The sequence below is a fragment of the Peromyscus leucopus genome, chromosome 20 (genome assembly GCF_004664715.2).
Source record: "Peromyscus leucopus breed LL Stock chromosome 20, UCI_PerLeu_2.1, whole genome shotgun sequence".
Taxonomy (NCBI): Eukaryota; Metazoa; Chordata; class Mammalia; order Rodentia; family Cricetidae; genus Peromyscus; species Peromyscus leucopus.
This window is the reverse complement of record NC_051080.1, coordinates 10802095-10815388: the sequence shown is the minus strand read 5'-3', so window position 1 is coordinate 10815388 and position 13294 is coordinate 10802095. Positions and strand designations below refer to the sequence as shown.

The following is a 13294-nucleotide window of genomic DNA, read 5'->3' as shown; positions in this document are numbered from 1 at the left end:
GTGAGTGAGTTGCTCTCCCCAGAGGCGCGAGGGGCGCATGCGGCGGGCGGGTGGCCGGGCCGGCGTTTCCTGCCGCGTTGGAGGTCTGCATGATCCTGCGCTCGTGGTGGAGCCTGGAGAGACTCAGTGGACTGGGGCGGAAAGCAAAGTCTTGAGTGTAAGACACAGGTTCGGCTTCTTGGTAGCAGTTTAATATGCAAAGAGGAATACGGAGCTAGGTAACTTCAGCGGCTCGAGGTCTGTCAGGAAGTCTGTGGTTTTCATTTTTGGACATCACCAGATCTTTAGTAGGCACTTTCAGAGACTGAGAAAAAGTGCGAAAACAGCCCACTTGCTGTTGAGATTCTCAATGGGGCTGGGGAGACAAAGCCAACGTGAGGAGAGTTGGATTGACAGAATGACCCTTTCTTGAGTGCTGGCCTGGACAGATGTTGAGCTTCTTGGCACCTTTCTTCCCCCCTGTAAATAGGGAGTGGGCACGCACTGATGATTATTCTTTAAGAGGTCGACATAGGCCGTTCATTTCTACAGAGAAATTAGAAAACAATGCGTGGTAGTTTATACTTAACTTCTACCCACCAGCACATACAGACCAGGCCTGTAACTACCCCCTGGGAACCTGCGTGTCAGCAGCCCGGAGCCCAGAGCCTGTCCTGGAGCCTGCACAATCAATCCTGACTGAAGCGGAGGGACGAAGTGCAATCCACCCAGGGCGCAGCTGAATTTTGAGAGGCATTAATGCCTTGGCGTCCGCCAAGGGACCACTGGGACTAATTCTCTTGGCAAACTTGTGGCCAGCCAAAACTACCATGCTTCACATCCCGGTTGTGCTTGGTTATCGCCCAAGATGTAAGCCCCTTTGGTCTTCTATACATTGTCACCTCCGTGCTGTTTTGTGCTTCCTCTCCCTGGATTCGGGGTATCACTGCTTCTAACTCAGTTCACCCCTGAGCACACCGTCTCTGTGCTCCCTGTAATCGGGTTGGGCTTTTTTTTTTTTTTTTTTTTTTTTTTTTGTTCTTGTTTTTTTGGTTTTTTTTTTTTTTGTCTGCTTATCAAACCCTTACACATTTAGCCTTGTTTCGAAATTGTGTTTCATTTTCTGACCTTAATTAAAGTGTAGCTTTCGCCTTCAAATTGAGCTCTTTCTCTGACGCCTGTGTTTTAAGATTGGCTGTTGCTCCATCTATATCGAATTGATTGCATTTCCTTTGAATTCTTTTTTTCCCCCCTCTCCAATGTCTTGCTGAGTCCTCATTCTTCCTTTTGGTCCTATGATTTCTCTGCTCACTTCTACCTTATTAATATAACTCCCTCCCCCCCTTTTTTTTTAAGCTGTCCAGGTGATCCTGTTCTGCCTGAGTCCACCGGTGTTCTGGTTGCTGCCCTTCCTCAGGCTTAGCAGTGCTCTATTTTTGTGTAGTCCTTCCCTAACTTCCTAGAGTTTGGTAGGATTCTCTAAGTGCCTTCGAGTTCCCTCCTAGCACAAGACATTTTGTTTCCTAATTGTTTGTGTCTTTTGTCTTTACACTCAAATTAAGCTGGGGGAGAGGGTGTGTTTGTTTTGCTTATCTTTGGAATGCAGCTTTTCGTAGTTTTAGAGGTTAAGGTAGTTGATTAATGAATATGTAAGTAGCAGGAATTGGTTGTGTGCTGGGGGGTGGCTGGTCTCAAATTCAACAGAGATCTGCCTGCTTCTGCCTCCCAGCTGATTAAAGGTGTGCACGACACCCAGCTCAAATACTATTAACAAAAACCCTATACCTCACCAGGAGGTGGTGGCACTTGGGAGGCAAGGGCAGGTGAATCTCTGTGAGTTTGAGGCTCGCCTGGTCTACAAAGAGTTTGAGGACAGCCAGGACTGTTACACAGAGAAACCCTGTCTCGAAAAAATCAAGGAAAAAAAAAAACCAAACAGAAAACCAAAAACAAAACTATACCTCACTCCTCCAACGCCCCACAGGGTTTGAGGATTTCTTGGTGTAGCCCTGGCTGTCCTGGAACTCACTTTGTAGATCAGGCTGGCTTCAAACTCAGATCCAACTGTCTCTGCCTTCCACGTGCCACCACACCTGGTTTGCATCTCAGCTTTTAAGTGTTTTTCAGATAAAAGTCACACGTTGCCTATCAGTTACTAATTTGGGATCTCTTTCAGGTTTTGGAGAGATCTGATGATGAAATTTTAGAGAATAACATTTTTTAACTGAGCCATGAGTATGGTTGGAAATTGAATGTGAACAGGAAGGAAGTACTTATTTCTGTTCAGAGAAATCCAGGTTAGCAAATAAGGGGCATGGAGAATGCTTTTGCCGAGACTAGGTTAGGTGAGAAGATAGAGACTGGAGGACAGAGAAATTTGGATTCTCGATTGAGGAAACCGCTCATTATTCTCACTATGAATATACACTAGCAATTGGTTGAGTATTCACTTTAGGTGAAATGGAGGCTATGGCAGTGGAAGGAGGCAGATCAGTTAAGATCTTAAGCCCCGTACAGATGTGGAGATTTGGATCACAGGTAAATGTCTGGAACTTTTGTCTACTTATTTAGCTAATTTATCACTTGCAATGGACAATCAGGAATCTCTTCCTAAGTATTTAATACAATAAAGTGGGGCTTATAAAAAGTAATTTAAATATATTGTTGACACAAAAATCGCTCAGTGGGGATTAGAGTTTATTCTGGGGGCAAGTGCTAGTGAATGTGGCCTGGAAATACAGATTCCAGTTACTACAGATTCCATGGTCTAACCTGGTAACAGTTTCAGAGTTTTCATAGTAACAGAGCAAAGAAAGTCATAATTGAGTCGTTTTTCCAGTACGTTGGTAGAAACATCAGGTAGGCGCAGTCCAACAAAGTAGGGAAATCTCAGCTGTTGTCTTTCCATGCTGTTTGACAACACTCTTAGCCTTGGGTTGGTGGAAGCAGGTGGTCTGTCAAGCTAATACCTTCGGAAAGGTTCCTGTTAGTCACAGGCTGTCAGGTTAAACAGAGAGATGGGCAATAGCCCAAAGAAAATTGTAATTAGGCTTCAGGCTTGTAACGTTCCAATCTCTAAACTCAGTGATGTTCTTATAGGTTAACCAACCTTTTTGGAGGTTCAATATAAGGTGGAGTTCTTTCTGAAAGTTTCATTCACAGTTGTGTTCTCCATTCATCACATTTGTGTATGTGAAGACCACATGTTACTTATTAAATAGTAATATGTCAATGTCATTCAGTCCTAGGATCTGATGTAGATGGGGCTGAGTAGTAGGCAAGAGAGCAGTTTTCAGGAGAGATAAGTAGCTTGTTTGTTTGTTTGTTTGTTTGTTTTTCAAGACAAGATTTCTCTGTAGCTTTAGCTGTCCCGGATCTCCCTCTGTAGACCAGGCTGGCCTCGAACTCACAGAGATCCACCTGCCTCTCTCTGTTGGGATTAAAGGTGCCCACTACCACTGCCTAGCAAGATAAATAGCTCTTAAAGCCATCAAGGAAGAAACTCTTGGATCCTATCTTCAAACTCTATTAGCCAATAGGGTCCCAGTTCTTTCTGACTGTGATGCAATGTGATATAACAGGAGTAATAAGCCTAAAATTAAAAATCAAGACCACTTCACACCATGAAGAAGGGAGCAGATGAGGGAAAGGTAACCAACTGAAGTTATATTGTTGAAAGCTAGATTAGCTATCTCTGTATGTACAGTTTTTGTGTTTTTCATTTTATTTTACATTTGAAGTATGTAAACAAATTATTCTCTTTTAATATTAGTGCTTTGGTTATTTTAAGTGAATTTGATTCTGTATAACCTCATGTGGAGTGGTTAGATCTAATTCTTTGTAAAGTTTGGTCTTTGGTATCTAGATTATTATAACTTAGAACTCTTGTTTTTCAAGACAGGGTTTCTCTGTGTGTAGCCATGGCTGTCTTAGAACTCTGTAGACCAGGCAGGCCTTGAACTCCCAGAGATCTGTGGTTTCACACACATTTAATCTCAGCAGTAAGAGATCTTTCTGAGTTTGCGGCCAGACTGGTCTACCTAGTGAGTTCAGGACAGCCAGGCTACACAGAGAAACCCTGTTTTAAAAAACCAAACAACAACAAATTAACAAAATTGTCTTTTTCTATGTGCCAAATATTACTAATGACACTGATCAAAGCTAGAGGTCAGACCTGCTAGAAATCAGAATTTGACAGGCTGTAGAGGCATAATGAAATCTTACTAGTCAGAAAGGGAAATTAGAGTCACTCTGATACTGTTCTTTTTATTTTAACTTTTTTCCTTTTAATTACATTTTATTTGTGTGTATGAGGAAGTCAGAAGATAGTCTAGAAAAGTTTTTCTCTATTGTATGAGCCTTGGGGCATTGAACTGAGGTCACTAGTTTGGTAGCAAGTGCTTTTTCCTGCTGAGCTATCTCTCTAACATTTTTAGGAGTAAAATGTGAAGAAAAGCAATATTTTAAAAATAACAATATTTGTTCCAGCTGGTGGTGGTGCATTCCTTTAATCCCAGCACTCGGGAGGCAGAAGCAGGAAGATCTGTTCCAGGACAACCAGGACTACACAGAGAGACCCTGTTTTGAAAGAACAAAAAGTAACAATTTTAATCCTGGCTAACGGTACTATAGGACATCTTAAATAATCAAGAAACATACGCTCTTAAGATATAATACCACAAATACCAGGTAATTTGACTCTGAACATGTAACCTTCCAACCTTCCCTGTCACTGAAGCTCTAATCAGTGAGCTTTTCAGAGGTTCAATGGAACTTCTCATTTACACTATTTTAAAATTTTGTTTTAGAGAGTTATTATTTTATATGTATGGGTGTTTTGCCTGCTGTGTGCACCACATGCATACCTGATGCTCACAGATGTGAGAAGGCATCCACCTTGTGAGTACTGGAAACCAAACCCCTATCCTGCAAGAGCAACCAGTGTTCTTAATGGCTGTGCCATCTCTCCAGCCCCTACTCTGTTTTAAACTGATGTAGAAAATCATAGAAAAGATATATATTAGTGGGGTATCATTATTGCTTAAATACATGAATGTATTTTATAATTTTGAGTCATGATAAATATTTCTCTTCAAATACCATTTTTTAATAAAGATTTATTTATTGTTTACTATGTACAGTGTTCTGCCTGCATGTACACATGCATGCCAGAAGAGGGCACCAGATCTCATTATAGATGGTTGTGAGTCACCATGTGGTTGCTGGGAATTAAACTCAGGACCTCTGGAAGAACAACCAGTGCTCTTAAACTCTGAGCCATCTCTCCAGACCCCAAATACCATTTCTTTTTGGTAAAGTCTTTCTGAATTCTTTTAGAAGTGCAGTACCTATTATTGTTAACCATAACCACTCTACTGTATAATAGACCACCAGGACTTCTTGCCCTACTGAAATGTAACTATGCCCCCATTCACTAACCTCTCTCTATCCTTTTCCTCTCCTGCTAGTCTTCTTGACTCTCAGTAACTACCATTCTAGCCTTGGCTAAGAAGTTTGGGGGTCTACAAGTTTCTTTTCCTTTTTTCCTTTCTTCCTTCCTTCCTTCCGTCCTTCCTTCCTTCCTTTATTTATTTATTTATTTTACACATGTTTCTTGAAACAGGGTTTTGTTATGTAGCCCTGGCTGCTTGAGACTAGCTCCATGGGTGAAGCTGGCTTTAAATGTGTGTCTCTGCTTTGGGAGTCTTTGGATTGCAGATATGCACTACTCCCCCTGGCCTGTAAGTGTGGAGTGACCTGTGAAGCTAGTAAGAGTGAAGGAAGTACTTCAGAGGTGCTAAATTGTGGTGGGAGTTCTAGGATGTACGTGAGTCCCAAGCCAGCTAGGGCTGCACACTGAGACTCTAGCTCAAACTTCTTCCCTCTCCATTTCTCCACTATATAATTTATCATGGAAAAAAATTACATGGTTTTCTTGTTCTAGCCTCCTGCCTCTTCTAGTCCATTTTGTAAGTCGATCACTTAACTTCTGAAATGACATTCTTCCCCCACTTATTCTCAAGGTTAAAAGCCTGTGCTGAATGTTTTGTCTAGATTTTATCATTTGATGTCCTGGAACCTGTTCTCTCTGCTTACCTGCTTCTTTTGTGATAATGTTTGGAAGGGTTGGGGATGATACTCCAGGCTCAACTCTAGAATTTAAGTTTTTGAGAGCTTCAGAGTTTTTAATGCAAAAGTGAGGGATTATATCTCCATCACTAGGCTAGTGTGGGTAAAGGGTTTAAATGTCTTGAAAGTTTATTGCACAAATTCTTGGCATTTAGGAGAGCAAATAAAAATTGGTCAGATAACTTGAGTAGGTTTATTTATCATTGCTTTGTGGTCTCCTTTGGTCAGTTCTTCTTTCTCAGACCTTTGAAATCATTCCTAATGCTTTGCCTTTTCTTGGATTCTACTATTCACTGTTGTCTATTCATTTGAGTCATCACTCAGGATTCTTTTTAATTATTAATTTTTAAAAATTTTATTTTAGCTTTCTTAAAAGTTGTCTTACTTAGCATATTCTTTTTAAAGCTAGCTCTCACTTTGTAGCCCTGGCTGGCCTAGAACTCAGAGCTGAGATTGAAGGGGTGCCTCACCATATCCATACCTAGCATACTCTTGAGTGCCAAGCAACATGGAATTCTAGTTGGAATTTTTCTGTTTTGACCATTTTAGTTGGTATGAGTGAAATTCTTTTCCAAAGATTTTAATTATATTCTAAAAGTGATTTTTTGAATTTTAAATATTTTCTGCTAGAAGCAGTCTCAGACACTTTTTAGCTTCAGGTTAGCCCTTTAACATCTCCTTAGTGTCTGTTTCATTGTGGATGTCAATAATGTGTTTACTTCCCTTTAACTTGTTGATCTTAGCCTGCGATGAGTTTAAGATTTGAAAGCAGATCTTTCCAAGGGCATTTTGGGGACTTTGAAAAGATAGGATCTGGATAGTGTTGCTTCTTAAGGCTCTTGGATAATACTAGTGTGCAGCAAGATTGAAATTCCCTTGAGGATGTGTGATTTAAAGGTTTCTCATCTGTATCTTTTGTTAAAAAATGAAATGGCATTGACACCATAAAAAGTGTGGCTAGGGGCTGGAGAGATGGCTCAGCTGTTAAGAGCACTGGCTGTTCTGCCAGAGGTCATGAGTTCTATTCCCAGCAACCACATGGTGGCTCCCAATCATCTGTAATGAGATCTGGTGCCCTCTTCTGGCCTGCAGGCAGAAGAGTGTATACATAATAAATAAATCTTTAAAAAATAAATAAATAAATAATTTTTTTAAAGTGTGGCTAGAATCATAATTTAGTAGTGCTCACAAGAAGTATTTTGAATAATTAAAGGTGCCAACTATTCTAGTATTAAGATTCCCTAGAATGACTCCTAGGATATCATATTAACTACTTACTGTTGGTATAAAGTACTTTTACCCTGCTAAAGCAGAGGAGCAGTATAGGTGTGTAGTCATTGCCTTTGCAGTGGGAGGATGAGGAGGAAGAGAGAAGAGTGAACAGAAAGAATTTGGGACTGGTTATATAGTACTGTAGGGTCTTGGGCACAGAGAAGGACTAGCTAGCTCTGGGAGAATATAAGAAAGGCTGGCATTTGGGCTGCATCTTGAGCATAGACTGGATAGTTCAGCGATACTCTGGGTAGAGGTTAAGGTGCAGTGCGTGCTTGGTAACCAGAGTAGGAAGTTTAGGTACTTGTACTTTGTTGGAGTCGTAGAAGTAACTGGATGGAAGAAACGTTTAGGTGTGACAGGTATTGAGTTTTATTACTCAAGTTTCTGACTTTAGTCTTTGGGTTTCATTGATCAAAATGGGGAAGACAGGAGGTGTGATGAGTCTCTGAGAAAGTGTGAAGAACTGTTGGGGTGTGTTGAGTTGGAAGTACATGCAACATTCTTTAGAAGGAAGTTAGGATGGAAGGAGAGATGTCCAATCATTGAGAGGGATGGTAAAGTCACTCTGATTACTGATCACATTCTTTGTGTGGATTGTTGAGGAAGTTACTGAACAAGAGTGGTTCTACTCCCTGTTTTTTTTTTTGGTTTTTCGAGACAGGGTTTCTCTGTGTAGCTTTGCGCCTTTCCTGGAACTCACTTGGTAGCCCAGGCTGGCCTCAAACTCAAAGAGATCCGCCTGGCTCTGCCTCCCGAGTGCTGGGATTAAAGGCGTGTGCCACCACCGCCGGCAACTCCCTGTTTTTATAATAGTGAGGTGGTGTCTCAGGATCACTATTGCTGTGATGAAACACCATGACCAAAAGCAATTTGGTGACGGAAGGGCTTATTCAGCTTACTGTGGTGGTATTGTGTTCCCCAAAATATTGTGCACCCTAATAAACTTATCTGAGCTTAGATGCAAGATTGTAAAACATCAGTAGCGAACTTCTGCCCTCCGGGGTCCTCCCATTGTGCTGTAAGCCTGTATTTAACCTCCTACCCCCTTCAAGAAATGACATTCGACATTTAAAATTAAAATATATATATATATATATATTGAATGAATACTGCAAATGTAATCTATGAATACCACAAATGTGATTAATATCATGAGTGTAAGTAATGAATATCATGAGTGTAATTTAAAAAATAAATAAAAAAATAAATAAACTTATCTGGGGTCAGAGACAGAACAGCCAATAGATACAGAGGCTAGAAAATGGTGGCACTCACACCTTTAATCCTAACATTCCAGAGGCAGAAATCACTCTGGATCTCTGTGAGTTCAAGGCCACATTGGAAACAGCCAGGCATGGTGACTCACACCTTTAATCCCAGAAAGTAAGCTTTTAATCCCAGGGAGTGATGGTAGAAAGCAGAAAGGCGTGAGTGCCAGAAACTACAAGCATTTGGCTGGTTAAGCTTTTAGGCTTTTGAGCTACAGTTCAGCTGAGACCCATTCTAGATGAGGACTCCAATCTGAGGAAACAGGATCAGCTGAGGAACTGTGGAGGTAAGGAAGCTGTGGCTTGTTCTGCTTCTCTGATCTTCCAGCGTTGACCCCAATAATTGGCCTCAGGTTTGATTTTATTAATAAGAACTTTTAAGATTCATGCTACAGCTTACTCTTCCACATCACTATTCATCATTGAAGGAAGTCAGGACAGGAACTCAAGCAAGGCAGGAATCTGGAGGCAGGAGCTGATGCAGAGGCCATGGAGGAGTGCTGCTTACTGGCTTGCTCCCCATGGCTTACTCAGCCTGCTTTCTTATAGAACCCAGGGCACCAACTTAGAGGTGGTACCACCCAAAGTGGGCTGTGCCCGCCCCCCCCTCCCCCCGCCCCCCCATGATTCACTAGTTAAAGCCATATAGGCCTGCCTACAACCTGATCTTGTGGAGATACAAGGCAATACTAACCCTAACTAAGGTGCATTGCATGTAAATCATACCATACTGAAGATGATTGATTGTACTCTGAAGAAGGCAATGTTGAAGGATCTGGCTGAGTGATGTTCAAATACCCAGGTGAAAGCTGAGGAAGTTCTAGAGATGTCTGGAGAGCATGCGAAAGGGAACTGCCGATACAAAAGCCTACTGCTCATCCTGAAGATGAGCTTAACTGAGACTTTTCTCTATTAACTCTAGCTGGCTATCAAAAGAGCTAGATGAGAAGAAAAAAATGAAAGGAATCTGCAGGGACAGGAGAAGAAGCTTGAAGATGACTGGGACTGTCTAGATCATGATGTAGTTACTCTGTTGCCTAAACTGCAGGACAAACAGTTTGGATAACATGAAAAAAAGAATTGTATCTATAATTTTGACTTTGGACACAGGGTCATTTACTGTGAGTTTGTTTTTTCTCAAGTTCTTGTAACTCACTAACAGTGCCATTTCTCAGTGGAAATCACACAGGGCTTGGGATACCTTAGTGGAGTACTTTAAGGAAGGACTCATTTCCTCTCATAACTTGAAGCCCACAGACAATATTACTTAGATCCTGTATTGATTATTGCATAAGAGTGAGGTTCTTGTATTCTGGAATCAATTTATTGGCACACTTCTAAAGCACGTTTAATTCTAATTCTGTTCTCTGCTTTATTGTGATACAGAGAATTATTCTAGAGCACTTTTAAAAAGAAAAAAAATGTATGTGTGTTGTTTGCAAATGTGTGTGTTTGGGTATGCAAAGAGTGTGCTGTTCTTTATCACACTTGAGCTTTTTTCTTTAAGATAGGTCCCCTACTGTGCCTGGAGGTCACCTAGTGATCCTTTTGCCTGTCCCCTCAGTGGCTGGTGCTACATGTGAGAGAGCCATATTGGGCTTTTATGTGTGTGGTAGGATCCAGATTCCTCATGCTTGAGTGAAAAGAGCTTTTAACCACCGAGCCATCTCTTTAGGTTCTAGAGTACTTTTTTTTTTCAAGGCCGTTTCTGTATAGTTTTGGTACCTGTTCTGGAACTCGATCTGTAGACCAGGCTGGCCTCGAACCCACAGAGATCCACCTGGCTCTGCATCCTGAGTGCTGGGATCAAAGGCATGCGCCACCACCGCCCAGCCTCTAGAGTACTTTTGAGACTCCAGTCTCAAAAGTAATGGGAAGGAATTTTTTAGTGTCTTCAGTCAATGTTGTTAATTCATTGTGGGATAGATTGATTTCCAAAACCTGGATAATGTCATAAGCAACACATGCCATTAATCAAAAGGTTACTGCACTTAAGAATGCTTCTAGATGACTTTGAAAATTGCAGGGGTTTATTTGAATTGAAAGCAATTTTTATCATATTTTCTATAGTGCTTTTTTGTGGTGTTATTGTGTTCCCCAAAATATTGTGCACCCTAATAAACTTATCTGGGGTCAAAGAACAGAACAGCCACTAGATACAGAGGCCAGAAAATGGTGGCACTCATAACTTTAATCCTAGACTTCTGGAGGCATGGATCTCTGTGAGTTCAAGGCCACATTGGAAACAGCCAGGCATGGTGACTCACGCCTTTAATCCCAAGAAGTGAGCCTTTAATCCCAGGGAGTGATGGCAGAAAGATAGATAAGGCGTGAAAACCAGAAACTAGAAGCATTTGGCTGGTTAAGCATTTGGTTGGTTAAGCTTTTAGGCTTTTGAGCAACAGTTCAGCTGAGACCTATTCTGGATAAGGACACAGAGGCTTCCAGTCTGAGGAAACAGGATCAGCTGAGAAACTAGCAAGGTGAGGTAGCTGTGGCTTGTTCTGCTTCTCTGATCTTCCAGCATTCACCCCAATAGCTGGCCCCAAGGTTTTTTTTTTTTTTTTTTTTTTTTATTAATAAGACCTTCTAAGATTCATGTTACAGCTTTTATCTTTTTTTCTTTTTCTTTTTACTTTTTGGTGTGTGTGTGGGGGTTTGAGACAGATTTTCTCTGTGTAACAGTCCTGGCTGTCCTGGAATTTGCTTTGTAGACCAGGGTGGCCTCAAACTCACTGAGATCCTCCTGCTTCTGCCTCTTGAGTGCTGGGATTAAAGATGTGTGCCATCACCATCTGGCTTCATCTTTTTTTATTTTTTATTTTGTCTGTTCTTTTTGTGATAATTTAATTCAAGGTCCTGCTTGAACAAGGGATGTAGCTGAGTGGCAGAGTGCTAGTATGTATGATTAGAGGCCCCTCTTGTAGTTCACTCACTGTTCTTTGATTCTTAGAGTGACTCTGATATCTGAGGTAATATATCTTCCAAACTGATAGGCAGAAAATTCCAAATTGGATCAGGAATAACCTGAAAACATGGTTTCCATTCTGCAGTCTGGTAGTGTGTCACTTCCTGGAATGTGTGCTGTCCCTAAGAGAGCCCAGTCTTGTAGGAGAGTACTCTGCTGGCCTTTGAGTTTCATGTGAACACACCCCATACTCACACTGTCTTAGTTAGGGTTACTTAGTTAGGTTGCTATGATGAAACACTATGACCAAAAGCAAAGTTGGGGAGGAAAAGGTTTATTTAGCTCACACTTCCACATCACTGAAGGAAATGATATGGACAGGAACTCAGACTGGGAAGGAAACAGGAGGCAGGAGCTGATGCAGAGGCCGTGGAGGGGTGCTGCTTACTGGCTTGCTCATCATGGCTTGCTTGCGCAGCTCGCTTTCTTAGAGAACCCAGGACCTCCTGCCCAGAAATGCATCACCCACAATGGACTGGGGCCTACCCCGTAATTCACTAATTAAGAAAATGCTGGATCTTATGGAGGCATTGTCTCAATTGAGGTTCTCTCAGAGTATTGTGTCTAATTGATATAAAACTAGCCAACACACACGTCCTTCATCATTTGAGACTGAGTCTGTTGCTAATGTTGACAGACTGGCCTTGAACTTTGTGTTTGAGCAATCCTCCCAAGTAGCCAAGGGCCACTTTAGGCTTTTTAATCCTCCTAAGGTAAGACTTTCATAGATTTAACAGTTTTCATTACAGATTCTCCTCCTCCTGCTCTTTATCAGTTTACATTATTGTGCTTAATTGTTAAAGGCCTTGTGTAGTCTAAGCTGGGCCTGGAACTGAGTTTTTTGTTATTGATGTTTTGTTCTTGTTTTTATTTGGTTGGTTATTTGAGACAGGGTTTCTCTGTGTAGCCCTCCCTAGTTGTTCTGGAACTTCTTCTCTAGACCAGGATGCCTCGAACTCAGAGGTCTGCCTGCCTCTACCTCCTGAATGCTGGGATTAAAGTCATGTGCCACCACTGGCCCAGCTCTTGATTCGATTTTTATGATGCATCCAGAACATCTTTTGATGATTTAATGGTTACTGATGGTCATGGTGGTGACTACTATAATTCAACATTTGGGGTGCCATGGCAGGAGGGTCAGCAGTATTTTAAGGCCAGAAACTAAACCGGAGGGCTGGTGACATGGCCTATCAATAAAGGCACTTGTCATCAAGATTGAGGTCCTGAATTTAAGCTCTGGAACCCCATGATAGAACTGACTCCTGCGAATTGTCCATTCTAGGGAATGCATGTACATGCCTACTTGTCCCATGCATGATGTGCACATATACAAATAAACTAATACACAATTAAAAAAATAAACAAACAAAACCACATTGGAGCATTGCTGAGATAACCTGTAATCCCAGTGCTCTGGAAGGTTGCCTCTTCCAGGCCGGTTTCAGCTACATAGTAAGTTGGAGTCCAGCCTTAATTGGAGTATCCATGCTGGCCTGCTTTCAAAACTGTTCATCAAGTGGCATCTTTTCTAGTTTTTCAAATTGTTTGGCGATGAAGAAACCGTGTGTGGTTTATGGCTTTTGCCCAGCATGTTGGTGGAGGTTTTATTGAACTTTTAAATGTTTAAAGCGGAAGGTAGGACTTCATATATACGCGCGCACACATTTTTAAAATG

At 41.5% G+C, this 13294-nt stretch overlaps 1 protein-coding gene across 8 annotated transcripts in view; it reads left to right on the top strand.

Annotated features, from left to right (window-relative positions):
- Window positions 1-13294, top strand: part of Pphln1 (periphilin 1) — a 99472-nt gene that overhangs the window by 98 nt on the left and 86080 nt on the right. Inside the window, exon 1 of one of the 8 annotated variants that reach the window (XM_028869277.2) lies at window positions 16-157. The exons of 1 other annotated variant lie outside the window; for it this stretch is intronic. Coding sequence is in view for 5 of the 7 variants with exons in the window: in XM_028869278.2 (XP_028725111.1) it covers window positions 810-849 (40 nt within the window). In the remaining 2 variants the exon portion in view is untranslated. Of the gene's footprint in view, window positions 1-15; window positions 158-204; window positions 850-4497; window positions 4669-13294 lie in introns of those variants that run through there. 6 more of the 8 variants (XM_028869278.2, XM_028869274.2, XM_028869275.2 and 3 more) reach the window with 6 other exon arrangements.